The sequence below is a fragment of the Dipodomys spectabilis genome, unplaced genomic scaffold, assembly GCF_019054845.1.
Source record: "Dipodomys spectabilis isolate Male_0828 unplaced genomic scaffold, ASM1905484v1 ptg000179l, whole genome shotgun sequence".
Taxonomy (NCBI): domain Eukaryota; kingdom Metazoa; phylum Chordata; class Mammalia; order Rodentia; family Heteromyidae; genus Dipodomys; species Dipodomys spectabilis.
In genome coordinates, this window is record NW_024870856.1 from 12,233,111 (window position 1) to 12,255,919 (window position 22,809).

General features: G+C 62.5%; 1 protein-coding gene across 1 annotated transcript in view; it reads left to right on the forward strand.

The window, feature by feature from the left end:
• The window catches only part of Slc6a3 (solute carrier family 6 member 3), a 42,112-nt gene extending 19,539 nt beyond the window's left edge, over positions 1-22,573 (forward strand). Inside the window, exons 4-14 of the mRNA XM_042695168.1 lie at positions 767-905; positions 1,034-1,168; positions 2,473-2,576; positions 4,051-4,175; positions 9,436-9,548; positions 10,355-10,483; positions 10,862-10,961; positions 12,287-12,387; positions 15,178-15,345; positions 19,609-19,680; positions 22,494-22,573. Coding sequence (XP_042551102.1) covers positions 767-905; positions 1,034-1,168; positions 2,473-2,576; positions 4,051-4,175; positions 9,436-9,548; positions 10,355-10,483; positions 10,862-10,961; positions 12,287-12,387; positions 15,178-15,345; positions 19,609-19,680; positions 22,494-22,517 — 1,210 coding nt within the window. The 3' untranslated portion in view covers positions 22,518-22,573. The remainder of the gene's footprint in view (positions 1-766; positions 906-1,033; positions 1,169-2,472; positions 2,577-4,050; positions 4,176-9,435; positions 9,549-10,354; positions 10,484-10,861; positions 10,962-12,286; positions 12,388-15,177; positions 15,346-19,608; positions 19,681-22,493) is intronic.
• Positions 22,574-22,809: the final 236 nt, after the last annotated feature.

Genomic DNA, 22,809 nt, shown 5'->3' on the forward strand with positions numbered 1-22,809 from the left:
GAAGGTGCGTACACACCCTGCTGCCTGTCTGCTGCTCCGTGTCAGGGACTAGGCTGTTCCACAGTGAAAACAAGCGTGGGCCGAAGCGGCTTCTGAGTCCCCCACCGTCCAGCGGCCAAAGCAGCTGTTACAGTGGCCTGGACACAGCCCTGGTCTGCCAAAGGACTGCACAGGGCCAGGGCCCCTCCCCCAAAGCCGTCACCAGGATTTGCCCAGTGCACTGGAGAAAGTGCCGAGGGCCCGGCCTGCAGGCAGGGCGTCCACCGGCCATCGGCGCCGTCCTCCGTCCCTCTGACCTTACTCGCTGCCCTCTGGGACGGAGTATCTCAAAGGTGAATGGACCACCGGAGATCCTGACGGGTCCTCGCCAAGGTCAAGGCACACCCCGGAAGCCTGCGCTGTTGCTCTGGGTGCACCTCTGCCACCCCACAGAGGGTCCTGGACGCCCTGTGGGGACCAGCACTGTCTGGCCTCTGCGTCTCTACAAATCCCAGGTGCCTCCTCCCCCAGCTCCACCATGCAGGTACCAGGGCCACGGTCAGGAGTGAACCTACCACGGGGTCCCCAGCGAGCCAGCCCAGCCCTGTCCCTCTCACGGCTCACTGGTCCTGCATCTTTCAGAGCAGGGTCTCTGGTACCACCGGATCGGGTGCTGTCTGCCGCCTGAGCTGAAGGCAGGCACAGGACTAGCCCGGCTGGTCAGCTCGAGTTCTGGGTGTGGAGCTGGTCACACCGTGCCTGGCTAACCCCCACTTCCTTGTTCCAGGCGCGGGGTGCTGCACCTCCACCAGAGCCACGGCATCGACGACCTGGGCCTCCCGCGGTGGCAGCTCACGGCCTGCCTGGTGCTGGTGATTGTCCTGCTCTACTTCAGCCTGTGGAAGGGGGTGAAGACCTCCGGAAAGGTGAGTCCCGGGGCCTCTGCCCACGAACACACCGTGGCCGGGGGCGTGGTGATGGGAAGACCCATCTCCTGCCAGTGTCTGTCCCCAGCAAGGGCCCTGCTGTCATCTGTGGACTCTCTCCTGCTCAGGTCGTGTGGATCACAGCCACCATGCCCTACATGGTCCTCACTGCCCTGCTCCTGCGCGGCGTCACCCTTCCTGGAGCCGTTGAGGGCATCAAGGCGTACCTGAGCGTGGACTTTCACCGGCTCTGTGAGGCCTCTGTGAGTCTGCCCTGGCCGTGGCCCTTGGCTGCAAAGGGGCAGCTGGCAGGAGCGCCTGGCTCCCTCAGCAGGGGTGGTCACCTCCGGGCTGAGCCTGGGCAGGACTGTGGGAAGGTGCCAGGCAGTGCAGGCGCGGTATGCCCAGGGTCAGGTGTGGAGTCCTCGGGGACAGACGCAGGACTGCAGCAGGGGCAGTTGGAGTGGAGATGGATAGGAGCGAGGCAGACAGATAGAGATGACAGGCAGATGGATAGATGACTGCTAGTGACAGAATGATAGGCAGATAGATAAGCTGGACATACAGATGATTGATAGATGACAGATCGATGGATAGGTGGTAGACAGACAGACAGACAGATGATTGATAGAGAAGTTAGACTTATAGATGATTTATAGATGGATAGGAGATGGATGGATGGATAGATAGATAGATAGATAGATAGATAGATAGATAGATCAGCAGACTGCTAGGAAGAAGACATCAGGAAAGAGATGTTTCCAAGGCTTGAGGAGATGTGCACCCAGGGAAGATGCCATGTGGGGCCCCTCCCTGGGAGTCCCTAAGCAGGGTTCTGCCAGTGGCCTGGGCAAAGTGTCTGCCAGCAAGTCAGCCACACAGAGCTCTCCAATTGACATCAACTTAGTGAGAGGTGTGCTGAGTGGGAGGCAAACTCCTAGTGATGTTATGCCTGCAGCCACCTGGACAGGGGAGGTGGTCGGTGGGCAGCCCAGGGGTCACCTGGTCAGGGGAGCGGGCCGGTGGGCAGCCGGGATCACCTGGACAGGCGAACCGGCCGCGGGCCGCCCAGGGGTCACCTGGTCAGGCGGGCTGGCCGGTGGGCCGCCCAGGGGTCACCTGGTCAGGGGAGCCGGCCGGTGGGCCGCCCAGGGGTCACCTGGACAGGCGAGCCGGCCGTGGGCAGCCCAGGGGTCACCTGGACAGGCGAGCCAGCCGTGGGCCACCCAGGGGTCACCTGGTCAGGGGAGCCGGCCGGTGGGCAGCCCAGGGGTCACCTGGTCAGGTGGGCTGGCCGGTGGGCCGCCCAGGGGTCACCTGGACAGGCGGGCCGGCCGTGGGCCGCCCAGGGGTCACCTGGACAGGCGGGCCGGCCGTGGGCAGCCCAGGGGTCACCTGGTCAGGCGGGCCGGCCGTGGGCCGCCCAGGGGTCACCTGGTCAGGCGGGCCGGCCGTGGGCCGCCCAGGGGTCACCTGGTCAGGCGGGCCGGCCGTGGGCCGCCTGCGGCTGTTCACAGACGCTGCCCCTCAGTGGCTGCTCTGAGCAGTCTCCTCTCTGCTGTGGCAGGTGTGGATAGACGCGGCCACCCAGGTCTGCTTCTCCCTGGGCGTCGGGTTCGGAGTGCTCATCGCCTTCTCCAGCTACAACAAGTTCACCAACAACTGCTATAGGTAACCCCGCCCCCTTGGCGGGGAGCCCAACCAGGGGGCACTGCGGCTAGCGGGGGAGGGCTGAAGTTTTGAAATATTGTGTTCCTGGAGGAAAAACCGCTGCTGACCTCTGAGCCACACAGACGGCTGGCAGCAGATGGTTCCCCGCAGGGTCTGGATGCTCACTGTCAGGAGGGTAGAAGCCTCCGGGGGTGACACACAGGGTCGCCAGCGGCTCTGGCTCCAGTGCCCGGGGTCTGGCCAGGCCCTTCCTGCACCCTGCTCAAGACCTGCCCCAGCCCAGGCCAGTCCCCGGATCCCGAGCCGCTCAGCCAGCAGCCCCCAGCTCACCTGCAGCCACATGCTTCCCGCCAAATCCTCCCAGAAAGAGAGGCAGGATGAGATCTGCAGCCTGCTCTCCTTGACTTGCATGGGATTGTGTTGACTTTTGCATCATGAGGATAAAATGCACTGAATAGGGTTGGGAAGGTGGCTCAGGGGTAGAGTGCTTGCCTTGCATGCCTGAGGCCCTGGGTTCGATTCCTCAGCACCGCAGAAGCAGAAAAAGCTGGAAGTGTCACTGTGGCTCAAGTGGTAGAGCGCTAGCCTTGAGCTGAAGAGCTGAGGGACAGCGCCCAGGCCCAGAGTTCAAGCCCCATGACTGACAAAAAAAAAACAAAAAACAAAAACGATGCGCTGAATACACAGAGTACAGTTCTCAACCAGCTCGGGGAGCTCAGAGGGCGGGCTCTGAGGCAACTCCTGCCCGGAGCCTCGGGTCCACGCCCGCCGGCACTCTGCCAGGGGAGGGCTGTGCACAGCACAGCAGGGGCGTAGCCCCTTACTGCAGATGGCCGCACAGGCATGTGGGGTCCCCGCTCCCCGGCTCCCGCCCAGCTTGCCTTCGCTCTCTGCCCTCATGTCCTCAGCCCTCACAGTGGGGTCCCCAGCCGGCAGCACCGGCGCCACCAGGCTTGCGTGAGAAATGCAGCCGCGCTCAGAACCAGCACAGAATCTGCGCTGCCACCGGCCCTCAGGGGCAGAGGCACCCACCGAGGTTCCGGAAGCCCCGTGTGGGAGACAATGCCATGGGCAGCGGGACACGCGGGCTGTGCCACCGGGCTGTCTACCCCCTGGGCGCTGAGGGTCCAGGAGGCCTGGGCAGGCTCTGCCTGCAGCACAAACCAGCGGTGCTCTCGTGGGAAATGCTGCTCTTGTGGGACATGCTGCTCCTCCATCCTGTCCACACCCACCTCCCCGACACGGCAGACAGAGAAGAATGGCTGCTTTGCCAGGGGCTGTGGCTCAGCTCCTCAGGGCCACACCCCCAGGGCCACGGCTCCGCCCCCAGGGCCACGGCTCCGCCCCAGGGCCACGGCTCCGCCCCCAGGGCCACAGCTCCGCCCCCAGGGCCACGGCTCCATCTCCAGGGCCATGGCTCCTCCCCCAGGGCCACGGCTCACCTGGCACCCTAACAACCCATCTTGTCCTGCAGGGATGCCATCATTACTACTGCCATCAACTCTCTGACGAGCTTCTCCTCCGGCTTCGTGGTCTTCTCCTTCCTGGGGTACATGGCCCAGAAGCACAATGTGCCCATCAGGGACGTGGCCACAGATGGTAAGCCCCACCCTACCATACCCCCACCCTGCTCAGGTGGACAGGGCTTGAGCCATGTGGATCCAAGAGAATGAGGGCCATTGTGGCCAGTGTGTGTCCAAAGACATCTGAGCAGCCATCACGTGTGGCCCAGCCCTCCCCCTCCCCCATGCTGCAGCCCCTCCTTCCCTGCCCCTCCCCCATGCTGCAGCCCCTCCTTCCTTGCCCCTCACCCATGCTGCAGCCCCTCCTTCCCTGCCCCTCCCCCATGCTGCAGCCCCTCCTTCCCCTCACCCCACCCCCATGCTGCAGCCCCTCCTTCCCTGCCCCTCCCCCATGCTGCAGCCCCTCCTTCCCTGCCCCTCCCCCATGCTGCAGCCCCTCCTTCCCCTCACCCCACCCCCATGCTGCAGCCCCTCCTTCCCTGCCCCTCCCCCATGCTGCAGCCCCTCCTTCCCTGCCCCTCCCCCATGCTGCAGCCCCTCCTTCCTTGCCCCTCCCCCATGCTGCAGCCCCTCCTTCCCTGCCCCTCCCCCATGCTGCAGCCCCTCCTTCCCTGCCCCTCCCCCATGCTGCAGCCCCTCCTTCCCCTCACCCCACCCCAAGCTGCATCTGTGGATGCAGTGGAGGTTCAGTCCGAGGCCTGTCCTTGGCAACATGCTCCTTGCAGACCGGCTGCACGGTCAGACACTGGACCGAGGGTCATAATAGAGACGCCCCCTCCACCTCCTGCCTTTTCTGGCCAGCTCCTGAGTACTGAGTGGAAGTTATAGCTGAGGCTAGGGCGCTTTGCTGAACCTCGGGCTGCTCTCCACTGCTATGACAACATGCCGGGGGACGGGCCCCTTATAAAGAGAGAACCTTCCTTAGCTTGCAGAGCTCTGGGGGTGGCGCTGGCTGGACCACGCGTGTGGAGTGGCCTTGCTCTGTGACCACGTGTGCTAGACAGCCTTCCCTGGCTGTCACAGTCAGCTGGGTAAATGTGAAGGGAGAAAGGTTCGTTTTGGCTCCCAACATGGAGGCTTCAGTAGCACTCCAGGCCTGTGACGGTTGGAACTCGGGCACAGAGCTGGGCCTGCCCCCCAGGTGACAAGGCAGCCAAGGGAAGCTGGGGCACGACCTTTCACAGGCCCGCCCACATGACCCCTCCGCCCATGACGTCCCTCCGCAGTCACCCAGGTATGAGCTGACCGTGGCCCACTCCCGGGCAGGGCCGCTGGGGCCACGCCGGCAGCATGGCAGCCTCTGGGGACATTCCAGAGGCTGTCCACACGCGTGCCACCTCAGAGCTAACTCACTCCTGAGAGCCCAGAGGAGGTGTGGGTGCTCACTGGAGTGGGACCAGCCACACCAGCCGCAGCCCATGCTGGGGGGGGGGGCAGGTGGAGAGGAGGGGCGGGCCCTGGGGCTCGGCAGCTGTGTCCACGGAGACGGCGGGACTCCACGTCCCTGCTTCTGGCTTGTTCCACAGCCAGGTGATAGGGAGTAGGCCCATTTTCTCCAGACTGGGTCCTGAGCTGGGGTGGATGCCATTCCTGCGTCCCCTCCATCCGTGTTCCCTCCCATCTCCTGTCCCCCCCCATCCTGTGTCCCCTCCCATCCCAGGTCCCCTCCCCCCATGTCCCCTCCCCCTGGGCTCTTTCAGCCTGCTTTGTAGTGCAGAGCTGCTGCCCCTAGACTCAGACATGCCCTGTGCGGATATGCCGGCACTGCCCGATCTCTTCCTGGGTCTTGGAGTTAAGAAAGGGGATGTAGGAGGCCATGGCCACATCCCACATCCTGAGCAAAGGGCCGTTTTGGCTACCCCCTTGTCTCTGGGTTGCTGCGCGACTGACCTTTTGCCTCACAAGGGCTAGGGAGTCAAGCGGGCAGCTTCACCTGAAGGAAGGTGCTGGGGACCGTGCAGGGTCCTCCCTGGGGGAGAGTGCTGGCCACAGTACAGGGTCCTCCCTGGGGAGAGTACTGGCCATGGTGCAGGGTCCTCCCTGGGGAGAGTGCTGGCCACAGTGCAGGGTCCTCCCTGGGGAGAGTACTGGCCATGGTGCAGGGTCCTCCCTGGGGGAGAGTACTGGCCATGGTGCAGGGTCCTCCCTGGGGAGAGTACTGGCCACGGTGCAGGGTCCTCCCTGGGGAGAGTACTGGCCATGGTGCAGGGTCCTCCCTGGGGAGAGTACTGGCCACGGTGCAGGGTCCTCCCTGGGGAGAGTACTGGCCATGGTGCAGAGTCCGCCCTGGGGAGAGTACTGGCCACGGTGCAGGGTCCGCCCTGGGGAGAGTACTGGCCACAGTACAGGGTCCTCCCTGGGGAGAGTGCTGGCCACGGTGCAGGGTCCTCCCTGGGGAGAGTGCTGGGGATAGTGCAGGGTCCTCCCTGGGGGAGAGTACTGGCCACAGTGCAGGGTCCTCCCTGGGGAGAGTACTGGCCATGGTGCAGGGTCCTCCCTGGGGAGAGTACTGGCCATGGTGCAGGGTCCTCCCTGGGGAGAGTGCTGGCCACGGTGCAGGGTCCTCCCTGGGGAGAGTGCTGGCCACGGTGCAGGGTCCTCCCTGGGGAGAGTGCTGGCCACGGTGCAGGGTCCTCCCTGGGGAGAGTGCTGGGGATAGTGCAGGGTCCTCCCTGGGGAGAGTGCTGGCCACGGTGCAGGGTCCTCCCTGGGGAGAGTGCTGGCCACGGTGCAGGGTCCTCCCTGGGGAGAGTACTGGCCATGGTGCAGGGTCCTCCCTGGGGAGAGTGCTGGCCACGGTGCAGGGTCCTCCCTGGGGGAGAGTACTGGCCACGGTGCAGGGTCCACCCTGGGGAGAGTGCTGGCCACAGTGCAGGGTCCTCCCTGGGGGAGAGTGCTGGCCACAGTGCAGGGTCCTCCCTGGGGAGAGTGCTGGCCACAGTGCAGGGTCCTCCCTGGGGGAGAGTACTGGCCACAGTGCAGGGTCCTCCCTGGGGAGAGTACTGGCCACGGTGCAGGGTCCTCCCTGGGGAGAGTACTGGCCACGGTGCAGGGTCCTCCCTGGGGAAGAGTGCTGGGGATAGTGCAGGGTCCTCCCTGGGGAAGAGTACTGGCCACAGTGCAGAGTCTTCCCTGGGGAGAGTGCTGGGGATAGTGCAGGGTCCTCCCTGGGGAGAGTGCTGGCCACGGTGCAGGGTCCTCCCTGGGGAGAGTGCTGGGGATAGTGCAGGGTCCTCCCTGGGGGAGAGTGCTGGGGATAGTACAGGCTCCCTAAGCCCAAAGGGAAAACACCCAGGGAAAGTGGAGGAAGGAAAGTTAATGCAAATGAATGCGGAGCAGTGGAATTTGCTTGTTGGTTTACGCATCTTTGCCCGGCCTCCTGCCCTTTATTATGATAAATAGCCACTGGTTGTGAAAACTCTGCTAACCCCTGAGCACAGAGTGGAGTGTTCTATGCATTATCAGATGAGCAAAGTAAATGTCACCTATCACGGCTCTCCCACCTCGATGAGAAATGCCAGCTTAGGGGTAGAACCGAAAGACAGGAGTACTTTCCCCTGTCTGCACTCGCTCCTGCCTTGTGTATCTGAGCTGGATCTCAGACTGAGGGTTGGAGGCGTGGCTCATGTGGTGGAGCACCAGTCAGTGTGAGAGACTTCATTCAAGTCCAGGTTAGGCTGGCGTGCACGCCCATCCCATAATGGAAACTGCCTGGTACACCAGGCAGCCTGGGCTGCGGGAAACCTCTACAATGGAGGCCCGGGCCTGGCCTCCTTGTAACACAGCTCCGCCACTGTTGGCTGGCACCAGATTCTCCCACCTGAGTGGGAGATGCAGGTCCACTCCAGTGAGGCCTAGAAGACGCTGGGGCAGATTGTGTGTCCTGGGGGCACCTGTTGTATACGCCAGCTGCCCCCCTGGTCCTGGGAGTTACCCGAAGCACAAGTTGCTCCCTAGCAGTTACATCTGAGACGAGGCTCTGCCTTGAAGAGCAGCCTTAACCTGCTGTGTGCTCATCTTGCCAGGGTGACAGATTAGTGCCTCTTCTTTCAGGCCCCAGTGTGCCCCCCCCACGCTTCCAATCCCCTGTCAGCACTTGAAGTCAGGAGGCCCCACCGAGCTGTTGCCCAGCCTGAAGCACAGACATCTCTTCCTGCCCTGCTTGCAGGCTCTCTGGAGCTGGCGGTGCTCTGTTTCCTTGGATAAACTCAAATAGTTCAATGTATGAGTATCCAGTTGTCCATGAGGATGTGTTTGATGTGTGCATACCCATGTGTAGTTGTGTCCATGTGTGTGCATGGGTATACACATGCAATCATGCTTGCATTTGTGTGTGCATGTGTGTTTGGTGATGCTGTATATGTGTCAGGATTGTGTGTGCATGTGTGTTTGATGATGGTGTGTCATAGGATTTGTGTGTGTATATGTTTGGTGATAGGGTGTGTGTGTCATAGGATTTGTGTGTGCATGTGTGTTTGGTGATGGTGTATATATGTCAGGATTGTGTGTGCATGTGTGTTTGGTGATGGTGTGTCATAGGATTTGTGTGTGCATGTGTGTTTGGTGGTAGTGTTTGTGTGTCATAGACTTGTGTGTGCATGTGTGTTTGGTGATGGGGTGTGTGTGTCATAGGATTTGTGTGTGCATGTGTGTTTGGTGATGGGGTGTGTGTGTGTCATAGGATTTGTGTGTGCATGTGTGTTTGGTGATGGTGTGTGTGTGTCATAGACTTGTGCGTGCATGTATGTTTGGTGATGGTGTGTGTGTAATAGGATTTGCGTGTCATGTGTGTTTGGTTGGTAGTGTTTGTGTGTCATAGACTTGTGTGTGCATGTGTGTTTGGTGATGGTGTATATAGGTCAGGATTGTGTGTGCATGTGTGTTTGATGATGGTGTGTCATAGGATTTGTGTATATATGTTTGGTGATGGGGTGTGTGTATCATAGGATTTGTGTGTGCATGTGTGTTTGGTGGTAGTGTTTGTGTGTCATAGACTTGTGTGTGTGCATGTGTGTTTCGTGTTGTGCGCATGCGGGTGTCATAGCACAGGACAGACAAAGGCCTGGGCCTATTCTTGGGGACTCTGTTTCCTGTTTTGGTCTCTGCTCTTCTCAGGCTCCCTCAGCCTGATGGGGACCCAGGCTGGGGGTGATTGGCACCCACTGATGGGTTTTCTACAGTCCTGGGCCAGGTGATCACTAAACCCACCGAAGGAGGACTCCCGGGAGAGTCTGGTCAGCTGGCCACTGGCAGTGCTGGACAGCTGTGCAGCCGTGGGCACTGGGCGGTGGACGTGAGAACCAGGTCCCACAGCCACCCTCCGCTTCTGATCGCAGGGCCCGGCCTGATCTTCATCATCTACCCCGAGGCCATCGCCACGCTCCCGCTCTCCTCCGCCTGGGCTGTGGTCTTCTTCATCATGCTGCTCACGCTGGGCATCGACAGCGCTGTAAGTGGCCGGGGCCTTGTGCGGCCCCACTGGACTCAGTGGGCAGCAGCGCCCACGTCCGCCTGCCCCTGGCACACGCTGCCCTGGCACGCCAGAACACCCCAAATGATCCCCAGTCTTAGGTGCTGGGCACAGAGCTGCCCGTGGGGCTCTAGCACACAGGTGGCTCCTCTGGGTGGAGGTAGACGGTTACCGGCACGCGGCAGAGCCAGCAGCCAGAGGCGGGGCTGGGGCCGCGGTGACAGCCAGCCGAGGTGGCGGCAGCAGGACCTTCCTGTCTGCGGGTGGCTTTGCTCCCCCGCAGGGAGGCCTGGCCCGGCCATTCTGCCTGAAGTGCCTGGCGTCTGCTGCTGGCGTCCCACTGCACAGCGCGGGCTCCTCCTTCCCACACACTGAGCCCCGGGCACGGGGCAGGCTGGGTGCCTGGGCTGCCACGTGCCATCTGCCCACCACCATGGGGCTCAAGACTTGCTTTCCAGAGAGCCTCAGCCAGAGCCTCTGTCTCCACAGACATCGCCTCCCACGTGGTCACAGCCCCCAAGCAGTTCTCGCAGGGCACGGGCGGCACACCGGCTTCACGGCTGCCTGGGTGGCGGCCAGGGTGCTGGGAACGGGGCACATCACGATGATTGGCTGGCTGCGGCCCTTGGTGCTTGGGGAGGCCGGGCCCAGCTGGACAGAGCCTGGGAGCCTTTTTGGCCGTGCAGCACCGCCCCTGCCCCATGGGTTCGCTGTGACCAGGGGTGGCCCTGCAGGGCCGCTCCCCGAGGGCTGGGTCTCCAGGGGAACCGTGTGCTCCTCCTCAGATGGGCGGCATGGAGTCGGTGATCACCGGGCTCATTGATGAGTTCCAGCTGCTGCACCGGCACCGGGAGGTCTTCACACTGGGCATCGTCCTGGCTACCTTCCTGCTGTCCCTCCTCTGTGTCACCAACGTACGTACAGTTCCCGCTCAGTGTCACCAGCATACATACAGTTCCCGCTCTCGTCCTGGTGCCTCGGTGCCGGGCAGTGTGGTCAGGGTCCTTTGCCAACGCTGCCTCCCTGGGGGTGAGGGGCTGGGCCCGCTGGGGTGCACAAAGCCACCATGCACCTGTCTTTGTGCGTCTGGAGCCGGGGAGAGGAAAGGAGAGGAAATGTGTCTGTCACTGTGATGGACAGTGTCCAGCCAAACGGGTCGGACTGGGATTGAGTGACTCGGACTGGCTTCATGGGAAGCAAGGAGCATGTGGCTGCGGGTGGTTATCCTGTAAGAAATGCACGTCTGCGGCCCCCTCGGCGCTGGGCCCCAGTCAGCCGCCCCTCTCTTCCAGGGGGGCATCTACGTCTTCACGCTGCTGGACCACTTTGCCGCTGGCACGTCCATCCTCTTCGGTGTCCTCATCGAGGCCATTGGGGTGGCCTGGTTCTACGGTAAGGCCGAGGTGGGCGGGGGGGGGGGGGGGAGAACCAGCCGGGCTGCCCTAGAAAGAGGCGTTCTAGGCCCAGAGGCCGGAGCTGGGACTCTCGTGCATCTCAGAAGCCTGTCCTGACGTGCCGACTGCAGCCCATGGTGCTCAGATTGGTGGTGCCATGTGGCCATCTTGGTGGGTGTGGGAGAGCAGAGTTTTGGGGGGCAGTGTGCCCTGGCAGAAGGGAGGTGCCCTGTTCTGGTATCCAGGCGCTCCTGCAGCAAGGGCTTTGGGGGTTTCAGCTGGGTTCTGTGTAGAGATCTTCAGCGAAGGAGGCTGGACCATCAGTCCTTCCGAGACCCTCCCTGCCCACACCCCAGCCAGCCCACGTCCTGGCCCAGACCATGAATCAGACGGTGGGACTGGCCATTGGCACCTGCCAGCCGTGGTCCCCTGCATTCTGAGGATGGGAGGGGGTGGAGGGAGAGCTCTGAGCGGAGCCGTCTTTCTGATGGGACTGTGAGGCCAGCAATGGTCACCCGGAGCGGGCCAGCACCCTGCCCAGAGTCAGAGCCGGGCTGGGTCTGGGGGAGAGAGAGCAATGCCAAGACCTTCTCCGTTCCCGAGAGTCCGAGACCACCACAAAGAAACACTTCCAAAGTGTTCTGCTGGTCCTTCTAGTGAGGAGATACCACCTATTACATTTCTAGAAATACCTTCCCACAGGAAAACGGCTGTGTGCAGTAACAGGGTGTTATTCAGTCTTAAAAGGGGAAGGAATTCTGTTCCACCTTGCAAGGAGCTCACGGACGTTTGCTCACCAACGTCAGCCAGTCTGCACGCAGCTACCCTGGGTCCCAGGAGGACCGCGTCCACCGAGATGGACTGTGGACGGGGGCTTAGGGGCTGGGCACACAGCCACCCCGGGTCCCAGGAGGACCATGTCCACTGAGATGGACTGTGGACGTGGCCAGGGGCTGGGCCTGGGAGCTGGTGTGGAACTGGGACAGAGTTTCTGTTTGGAACAATGAGAACATTCTGGAAGTGGGCCTGGTGGGCACACTGCAGTGGGAATGTACTTAATGCCACGGAACTGGTCCGTTTTATGTTACATGCATGTGACCTTTTTTCCCAATGGTAGAAAGACCACGTGCAGAGGGAAGAAGGGAGGCCAGGCTGGGCAGGCGGCTTTGCCGGCCTCCAGAGCCTTGCGAGGGCCCACAGCTCAGGGCCCCGAGGCCAGCAAGGCCAGAGCGTGGGGTCCGTCGGGCGGGGCCTGCGAGGAACCTGGTGTTGTCCAGTGCTCAGGGACACGGCTGTGGTCAGCCCTCCGCCCTGCCCCCGCAGGTGTGCAGCAGTTCAGTGAGGACATCAAGCAGATGACCGGGCAGAGGCCCAACCTGTACTGGAGGCTGTGCTGGAAGCTGGTCAGCCCCTGCTTCCTCCTGGTAAGGGCCTCAGTACCGCCTGCCCCTGCCCCTGCCCCTGCCCTGCCCCTGCCCCTGCCCCTGCCCCTGCCCCTGCCCCTGCCCTGCCCCTGCTCCTGGCCCTCCCCTGCCCCTCCCCTGCCCCTGCTCCTGCCCTGCCCCTGCCCTGCCCCTGCCCCTGCTCTGCCCTGCCCTGCCCCTGCCCCTACCCTGCCCCTGCTCCTGCCCTGCCCTGCCCCTGCCCCTGCCCCTCCCCTGGCCTGCCCTGCCCCTGCCCTGCTCCTGCCCTGCTCCTGCCCCTGCCCTGCCCTGCCCTGCTCCTGCCCTGCCCCTGCCCCTGCCCTGCCCTGCCCTGCCCTGCCCCTGCCCTGCCCCTGCCCTGCCCCTGCCCTGCCCCTGCCCTGCTCCTGCCCTGCTCCTGCCCCTGCCCTGCCCTGCCCTGCTCCTGCCCTGCCCCTGCCCCTGCCCTGCCCTGCCCTGCCCTGCCCCTGCCCTGCCCCTGCCCTGCCCTGCCCCTGCCCTGCCCTGCCCCTGCCCTGCCCCTGCCCTGCCCCTGCCCTGCCCTGCCCTGCCCTGCCCTGCTCCTGCCCTGCCCCTGCCCTGCCCCTGCCCTGCCCCTGCTCCTGCCCTGCCCTGCCCTGCTCCTGCCCTGCTCCTGCCCTGCCCTGCCCTGCTCCTGCCCTGCTCCTGCCCTGCCCTGCCCTGCCCTGCCCTGCTCCTGCCCTGCCCCTGCCCTGCCCCTGCCCTGCCCCTGCCCTGCCCTGCCCTGCCCTGCTCCTGCCCTGCCCTGCCCCTGCCCTGCCCTGCCCCTGCCCTGCTCCTGCCCTGCCCTGCCCCTGCCCTGCCCCTGCCCTGCCCTGCCCTGCCCTGCCCTGCCCTGCCCTGCCCCTGCCCCTGCCCTGCCCCTGCCCTGCCCTGCCCTGCCCTGCCCCTGCCCCTACCCTGCCCTGCCCTGCCCCTGCCCTGCCCCTGCCCTGCCCTGCCCTGCCCTGCCCTGCCCTGCCCTGCCCCTGCCCCTGCCCTGCCCTGCCCTGCCCTGCCCCTGCCCCTGCCCTGCCCCTACCCTGCCCTGCCCTGCCCCTGCCCTGCCCCTGCCCTGCCCCTGCCCTGCCCTGCCCCTGCCCTGCTCCTGCCCTGCCCTGCCCCTGCCCTGCCCCTGCCCTGCCCTGCCCTGCCCTGCCCCTGCCCCTACCCTGCCCTGCCCCTGCCCTGCCCTGCCCTGCCCTGCCCCTGCCCTGCTCCTGCCCTGCCCCTGCCCTGCCCTGCCCTGCCCCTGCCCTGCCCCTGCCCCTGCACCTACCCTGCCCTGCCCTGCCCTGCCCTGCCCTGCCCTGCCCTGCCCTGCCCCTGCCCCTGCCCTGCCCCTGCCCTGCCCCTCCCCTGGCCCTGCCCCTGCCCCTGCCCCTGCCCCTCCCCTGGCCTGCCCTGCCCCTGCCCCTGCCCCTACCCTGCCCCTCCCCTGGCCTGCCCTGCCCCTGCCCCTGCCCCTACCCTGCCCCTCCCCTGGCCTGCCCTGCCCTGCCCCTGCCCTGCTCCTGCCCTGCCCCTGCCCTGCCCTGCCCTGCCCTGCCCTGCCCCTGCCCCTGCCCCTACCCTGCCCTGCCCTGCCCTGCCCCTGCCCCTACCCTGCCCCTACCCTGCCCTGCCCTGCCCTGCCCCTGCCCTGCTCCTGCCCTGCCCCTGCCCTGCCCTGCCCTGCCCCTGCCCCTGCCCCTGCCCTGCCCCTGCCCCTGCCCTGCCCCTACCCTGCCCTGCCCTGCCCCTGCCCTGCTCCTGCCCTGCCCTGCCCTGCCCTGCCCTGCCCTGCCCCTGCCCTGCCCCTGCCCCTCCCCTGGCCTGCCCTGCCCTGCCCTGCCCTGCCCTGCCCTGCCCCTACCCTGCCCTGCCCCTGTCCTGCCCTGCCCTGCCCTGCCCTGCCCCTGCCCCTGCCCCTGCCCTGCCCCTGCCCCTGCCCTGCCCCTGCCCCTGCCCCTCCCCTGCCCCTGCTCCTGCCCTGCCCCTACCCTGCCCCTACCCTGCCCTGCCCCTGCCATGCCCTGCCCTGCCCTGCCCTGCCCTGCCCTGCCCCATGCCCATCCCAACAGCTTGAGGCCACGGCCATCCCAACTGACATCAGGGCATCTCAGGAGCTGGCTGCCCTTGGCCTCTCTGGTCTCCTGAGGACAGCTCTCTCTTCTCCTGGGGCCCTGGGGGAATTCTCACGTGACCCCCATTGAGGTCAAAGTGAGTTCTGCTCTCGTGCAGCCTTGCTGTTGGAGGAGAGGCCTTCCACGCTCCTGTGCCACCAGGACAGAGCTAGAATTTAGGCCCTGGGCCGGGCACAGTGGCCCAGGGCTATAATCCCAACCCTCTTAGGAGGCCGAGATTGGGAGGATTGGGTGTCCTCCAGGTCAGAGCTGGGAAGCCCATGCTGGAGGTCATCTGGGGGAGCCTGGCCTCTGCTCCTGGGCCTCCTCGGGACCAGGGAGGAAGGCAGAAGGGGCTCTCAGAGCCAAGCCTCACAGGGAGGCCTGTGTGGAAGGTGCCGGGCTGGGCAGCCACGCGCGTCCTCAGCCACGGCCGCTGTGCGCTCTGGGTCTTCTCACCAAGGCTCAGGGCCATGGCCAGTTGTGCTTTGTTCAGATTTCCAGCCAAGGCCCGGCTACGGTGGGGTGGGATGTGGGCTTGGCGGCAGCTGCTCCCCGGGCCAGGCCCAGCCCATCTGCCCCTGGCCGGGGTCTAGCTCTCGGGCGGTGTGGCTGGCAGGCTGCACCTTGGCTCGGTGCCCTGGGCCCTGGCGCGGCCGTGAGCCCCCTGTGCTGTCGGTTTCAGTTCGTGGTCGTGGTCAGCATTGTGACTTTCAGACCGCCCCACTATGGAGCCTACGTCTTCCCAGACTGGGCCAACGTGCTGGGCTGGGCCATTGCCACTTCCTCCATGGCCATGGTGCCCATCTACGCCACCTACAAGCTCTGCAGCCTGCCGGGTTCCTTCCGAGAGGTGGGTGTCGGGACGGCCGCCACACTCTGACCCCCCCCCCCCACAGGCCCGCACCAGCCCTGGTGTCCTTCCCTGGCTCAGCTCTGAGGAGGCTGGGGAGGACGGGGATGACCAGGGCAGGGGGGAGGGGAGGAGGGAAGAGAGGAGGGAGATGGCAGGATAGAGAGGGAGGGGATTATGATGGAGAGGGAGGGGAGGAGGGGGGGATGACCAAGGCAGGGAGGGAGGGGAGGAGGGAGGGGAGGAGGGGGATGACCAGGGCAGGGAGGGAGGGGAGGAGGGAGGGGAGGAGGAGAATGACCAGGGCAGGGAGGGATGGGAGGAGGGAGGGGAGGAGGGGGATGACCAGGGCAGGGGGGAGGGGAGGAGGGTGGGGAGGGAGGGGAGGAGGGGGGATGACCAGGGCAGGGAGGGAGGGGAGGAGGGTGGGGAGGGAGGGGAGGAGGGGGGGATGACCAGGGCAGGGGGGAGGGGAGGAGGGAAGGGAGGAGGGAGATGGCAGGATAGAGAGGGAGGGGACTGATGGAGAGGGAGGGGAGGAGGGGGATGACCAGGGCAGGGAGGGAGGGGAGGAGGGAGGGGAGGAGGGGGATGACCAGGGCAGGGAGGGAGGGGAGGAGGGTGGGGAGGAGGGGGATGACCAGGGCAGGGCGGGAGGGGAGGAGAGAGGGAGGGGAGGAGGGAGAGGGCTAGTTGACTGGTGTAGAAAGGAGGGTAAGCATCCAGTGTGTCCCTGTGTGTGCCTGTGCACCTGTGTGCTGTGTGTCCCTGTGTGTATTTGCCTCTGTGTCGGTACCCAGTATCTGTGTGTGTGAACTTGCACATCTGCGTGTCTGCAAGCACTATGTCTGCATATGTGTTTATGAGTGTGTGTGAACTTGCACATCTGCGTGTCTGCAAGCACCTGTGTCTGCATATGTGTTTATGTGTGTGAACTTGCACATCTGCGTGTCTGCACATGTGTTTATGAGTGTGTGTGCAAGTGCCTTGTGTATCCACAAGTGTAAGTGGACATATTGTGTCCCCATCTATGTCTTTGTCTCTGTACGCGATTGTCTGTATCCACATCTCTCCGTGTGTTGCACTGTGCACAAACACTTGCATTCCCTCCCATGCAGGATGCCCACCATAGGGGCACCAAGGTGACCCAAGCCCCCTGCAGGCCATTACCACCTATGGTGGAGCAGAAGCCACAAGGCAGCCAGACACGTGTGCGTGAGCATGTGCCCGCACACACACACACATACACACACACACATGGTGCGGGAGCTCAGGCTGCCTTCTGCTCCTCCACTCCACTGCATTTACCCCTGAAAAAAATGTTAAGAGTTCCACAGTCCGTGTGAGGGTGTCACAGTCGGTGTGAGGGTCTCACAGTCGGTGTGAGGGTGTCACAGTCGGTGTGAGGGTGTCACAGTCGGTGTGAGGGTGTCAGTCAGTGTGAGGGTGTCACAGTCGGTGTGAGGGTCTCACAGTCAGTGTGAGGGTGTCACAGTCGGTGTGAGGGTGTCACAGTCGGTGTGAGGGTGTCACAGTCAGTGTGAGGGTGTCACAGTCAGTGTGAGGGTGTCACAGTCGGTGTGAGGGTGTCACAGTCGGTGTGAGGGTGTCACAGTCGGTGTGAGGGTCTCAGAGTCGGTGTGAGGGTGTCACAGTCGGTGTGAGGGTGTCACAGTCGGTGTGAGGGTCTCACAGTCGGTGTTAGGGTGTCACAGTCAGTGTGAGGGTGTCACAGTCGGTGTGAGGGTGTCACAGTCGGTGTGAGGGTGTCACAGTCGGTGTGAGGGTCTCACAGTCGGTGTGAGGGTCTCACAGTCGGTGTGAGGGTGTCACAGTCAGTGTGAGGGTGACACAGTCAGTGTGAGGGTGTCAGAGTCGGTGTGAGGGTATCACAGTCGGTGTGAGGGTATCACAGTCGGTGTGAGGGTCTCACAGTCGGTGTGAGGGTGTCACAGTAGGTGTGAGGGTCTCAGAGTCGGTGTGAGGGTGTCACAGTCGGTGTGAGGGTGTCACAGTCAGTGTGAGGGTGTCACAGTCAGTGTGAGGGTGTCACAGTCGGTGTGAGGGTGTCACAGTCGGTGTGAGGGTGTCACAGTCGGTGTGAGGGTGTCACAGTCGGTGTGAGGGTATTACAGTCGGTGTGAGGGTCTCACAGTCGGTGTGAGGGTGTCACAGTCAGTGTGAGGGTCTCACAGTCGGTGTGAGGGTGTCACAGTCGGTGTGAGGGTGTCACAGTCGGTGTGAGGGTGTCACAGTCGGTGTGAGGGTGTCACAGTCGGTGTGAGGGTGACACAGTCGGTGTAAGGGTGTCACAGTCGGTGTGAGGGTCTCACAGTCGGTGTGAGGGTGTCACAGTCGGTGTGAGGGTGTCACAGTCAGTGTGAGGGTGTCACAGTCAGTGTGAGGGTCTCACAGTCGGTGTGAGGGTCTCACAGTCGGTGTGAGGGTGTCACAGTCGGTGTGAGGGTGTCACAGTCGGTATGAGGGTCTCAGAGTCAGTGTGAGGGTCTCACAGTCAGTGTGAGGGTGTCACAGTCGGTGTGAGGGTGTCACAGTCGGTGTGAGGGTGTCACAGTCGGTGTGAGGGTGTCACAGTCGGTGTGAGGGTCTCAGAGTCGGTGTGAGGGTCTCACAGTCGATGTGAGGGTCTCACAGTCGGTGTGAGGGTGTCACAGTCAGTGTGAGGGTGTCACAGTCGGTGTGAGGGTGTCACAGTCGGTGTGAGGGTGTCACAGTCAGTGTGAGGGTGTCACAGTCAGTGTGAGGGTCTCACAGTCGGTGTGAGGGTGTCACAGTCGGTGTGAGGGTCTCACAGTCGGTGTGAGGGTGTCACAGTCGGTATGAGGGTCTCAGAGTCAGTGTGAGGGTCTCACAGTCAGTGTGAGGGTGTCACAGTCGGTGTGAGGGTGTCACAGTCAGTGTGAGGGTCTCACAGTCGGTGTGAGGGTCTCAGAGTCGGTGTGAGGGTGTCACAGTCGGTGTGAGGGTGTCACAGTCGGTGTGAGGGTGTCATAGTCGGTGTGAGGGTGTCACAGTCGGTATGAGGGTGTCACAGTCGGTGTGAGGGTCTCAGAGTCGGTGTGAGGGTCTCACAGTCGGTGAGGGTCTCAGAGTCGGTGTGAGGGTGTCACAGTCAGTGTGAGGGTGTCACAGTCAGTGTGAGAGTGTCACAATCAGTGTGAGGTATCACAGTTGGTACGAGGGTCTCACAGTCGGTGTGAGGGTCCCACAGTCGGTATGAGGGTCTGCTGTTTGACCTTCTGTGCTCTGATTGCTGGGGAAGATGAGGACGCAGTTCCTATGGTGGGAGGTGCAGGGCCCCATATGCTCAGGTTGTCTGGGCTGCTCGGAGCAGCTGCCTGACCTCAGCAGGAGACCCGCCACTACATTCATGGGCTGCAAGGACTGTACGCTGGGACCACACAACCTCGGCGGAGCACAGCACAGAGCACTGACCAGAGCTCCCAGCCCGGGCCTGTTCTAGGCGCACACGGCTCCCCAGCCTGGGACTGTTCTAGGCACACAGAGCTCCCCAGCCCGGGCCTGTTCTAGGTGCACACACAGCTCCCCAGCCCGGGCCTGTTCTAGGCGCACACGGCTCCCCAGCCCGGGCCTGTTCTAGGCAAACAGAGCTCCCCAACCCGGGCCTGTTCTAGGCCACACAAAGCTCCCCAGCCCGGGCCTGTTCTAGGTGCACACACAGCTCCCCAGCCTGGGCCTGTTCTAGGTGCACACACAGCTCCCCAGCCTGGGCCTGTTCTAGGTGCACACAGAGCTCCCCAGCCTGGGCCTGTTCTAGGCCACCCAGAGCTCCCCAGTCCGGGCCTGTTCTAGGCACACATGGCTCCCCAGCCCGGGCCTGTTCTAGGCCACACAGAGCTCCCCAGCCCGGGTCTGTTCTAGGCGCACAGAGCTCCCCAGCCCGGGTCTGTTCTAGGCACACACGGCTCCCCAGCCCGGGTCTGTTCTAGGCCACACAGAGCTCCCCAGCCCGGGTCTGTTCTAGGCGCACACGGCTCCCCAGCCCGGGCCTGTTCTAGGCCACACAGAGCTCCCCAGCCCGGGTCTGTTCTAGGCACACACGGCTCCCCAGCCCGGGTCTGTTCTAGGCGCACAGGGCTCCCCAGCCCGGGCCTGTTCTAGGTGCACAGAGCTCGTCCAATGAAGCTGCTGTGGATCAATGGGTCACAGGTTTGCTGCCCCACGGACACAGGCCTATTGCACATCCACCATGCAAAAGCCAACAGCCGCACTCTCTCTTAGAAACTGGCCTACGCCATCACACCCGAGAAGGACCGCCAGCTTGTGGACAGAGGGGAGGTGCGCCAGTTCACAGTGAGTACCCCCGCCGGGCGGGCCTTGCAGGAATTGTAGAACAATCCAGAGAACCGCATCCTGCCCCACAGTCCAGGAAGCCAGGAGAACTAGTGCAGAACGAGCCATCAGGCATGCCGACCTGGGCCACTGAAACCTGGGTGTAAGGACAGGGCAGCCAGCGGGCGGCAGAGAAAGTGGAGAGGAGGAGTCTGGTGGGCTCTTTGTGAGGGGAGGGAGGGCTGAGCAACCGTGAGGATCTGCAGGGGCCGGCCCACCCCTGGGGAGCAAGAGGAGGAAGGGAGGTCTACTCGGGTTCCAAATCATTGTCTTCTCCATCCACTTAAGATCCATTTGTCTGGTGACTTTAACTATACCAGGCTTGTTTTGCATTTGCCAGAAATACTGTGTGTGTGTGTGTGTGTGTGTGTGTGTGTGTGTGTGTGTGTGTGTGTTACTTGGATTCGAACTGGGAGCCCTACACTAGCTACTTGAGCCATTGCCCTCGCTTCCTGGTGGTTTTAACACGTAGGTATCCATTGCAGGACTACAACCTAGTGTAGTCCTCCAGTTTTTCTGGTGAACCAGCTTACATTTGTTGTTGACTGTTGACACATGGCCGCTTTATTTTGCTGTTTCTCTTAGTTATGCTTGCCCCATTTTTACATTTACTTTTCTGCCAACAGGGCTTTGTTTGTTTCCTTCATTTTCTGCTCTCTGACTACTTGGAATTTACATTTTATTTGATTCTTTTCATAGTTATTCTTGAAGCTGGTGACTATTTCAGTTGAGGTTAATCAATATTGAGATTCAGTTGATCAACTCAACCCCCTGTAGAATATCACAGGGACTTAAATATCCCTCTGGCCAATTAACGTGCTATCCAGTCACCCAAATTTCCCTTGTTAACCCAAAGTTAGACACAGTGTGGCTGGCTTTGTGGGCTGATTACTGTGTGGCCCACATTCTGGGGTTTGTGTGTATCACTTCCTCCACTTTTGGCATAAATATCTTGCCTTCTAGGGTCATGTTCTGGCTTTTCCAAAACCCTTTGAGACAGCCCCACTTGGGGTGACTTCGGGCCTCTTCTCGTTCCCTTTCTTTCTGCATCCCAGCCTCAGGCTGGCCTGAGGTCTCTCGGAGCCTCTGTTCCTGACCCCAGACGGGCGGCCGCAGTGCAGCTGGCCTGGCTTCCTGGGAGCTTCGCATCCAGCATTCGGGCTTTGCTGCAAGGCGCGGGAATGGCTTTCTTCCTGTGTGCCGCCTCAGGCCGTGGTGTGTGGGCAGCATCTGTGTGTGTGTGGTTTTGTCAGTTCTAGGGCCTTGCCGCTACACATTATGATCTTGCCTTTGGCTCCCCTCGGGTCGGGAGCATTTGTCCTGGGCCTCACTTGGAATTCTTTTCATTCAGGGGTCCAGGAACAGAGCACACTCTGGTCACTATCCACAGGTGGCCATTGTCTACATGACAAAATAAGCCACAGGATGCTGCATGTGAAAGCTAAATGCTGACAGTAACCAGACCTTTCCCCCTCCCCCATCGCTCCCTCTCCTGTACCAGATCCCCCCCCCCATCCCTCTCCTGTCCTCAAAATAAACACTATCCTAACCCATTCTGAAAAGATGGATGGATGGAGGATAGAATAAGCGGATACATGTACTGATGGAAAATAGATTTAGGTAACAGACGGTAGGAAGGGTAAGAGAACAGACAGGCGTGTAGCTGGCAGTAGGGAAGCGTCCTGTGACTGCAGTGCTTGGGCTGTCTGCATCCCTGGTCGGAAACAAACCATGGAAACTCCTGGCAGTACTGAAGTTTGAGTTCAGGGCCTTGTGCTTGCTGGGGGGCGGCTGTGCTTCTTGAGTTCTGACCAGTAGAGGTCTTGCTTCTTGTCAGGAAGGTGATCCCTTATTTACACTTTCATGTGGTCCTGGAGCCGGCAGGCACAGGCCATTGCAGCAGTGTTTTGCTGGCTGAAATGGGCTTTCAAGAACTCGTCCCCTTCGGGCGGGGCTGGGCAGGTGGCTCAGTGGTGGAGCGCTTGCCTTGCATGCATGAGGCCCTGGGTTCGATTCCTCAGCACAAGCAAAAAGCCAGAAGTGGTGCTGTGACTCAAGTGGTAGAGCGCTAGCCTTGAGCTGAAGAGCTGAGGGACAGCGCCCAGGCCCAGAGTTCAGGCTCCACGACCGGACCCAAAAAAAACAAAAACAAAAAGAACTCGTCCCCTGGGCCACCCTGCAACTGTGATTGTCCCAGCCCCTGGTGGCTGGAAGCAGGCGTGGCTCGCGCAGCCGGCTACAAGCTCTTGTTTTGAGGATGTTGGAGCACAGTTGTTGGCCTCCTGCGGAGTCCAGGAGTCCGGGTGCTTTCTTGTCCGAGAGCATCCCTGCCGATGCTCCCTGCCGACCTTGGGGTTTCATGCAGGCTGCAGAGTCTATCCTTCCTTCAGGGGGGACTTGAACCCCAAGAAATGGTTGGGTCCAGAGGAGATGGGTAGGGGGAGTCAGCCGCAGACATTGGGGTTTCACTGCGGAAGCCAGCCATGAATGTACATGTGTCCTGAAGATCTTCCCTCCAGCTGCTGGTGTCCAGTGTGCGCCAGCTCCCCGGGCACCCCGGCCAAGGCCCTGCCCGGCGCTCAGATGCGGCCCAAGGCTCTCCTCCAGGAAATGACTGATTTATAAAAGTCAATGGCTTCCCTCATGCCCTCAAGAGCATCAGTGCCCCTTGAGCTCCTCTGTGGCAGGCGATCAGCAGGAAGCCCCAGGACCCCAGGCGGCTGCTCTCCATGTGGCTTCCTCCTCCTTCTGAACCAACGCTTGTTTCCTTCCAGCTTCGCCACTGGCTCCTGGTGTAGACCCAATGGAAGTGGACAGCCGGGCAGGTCACCCACCACCGCAGAGACGTCCAGGGCGCTTGGAGGCCCGAGTGTCCAGGGAAGGAAAGAAGGCTGCTTCCACCCCTTCCTCTGCGTTTCTGAGACACCCAAGACATAAGACATATCCTCAGCCTTCACCCCACTCCACGCCAGAAGAGGACTCGCTGTGCTGAGCGTCTCTGTAAGAGCAGCACAACCTGCACGGTGAGGCCCTCCCCTCCCCCCTCAGGCTCCCCTCCCCCAGGGCCACCCGGAGCCCGGGCCCTGCTGT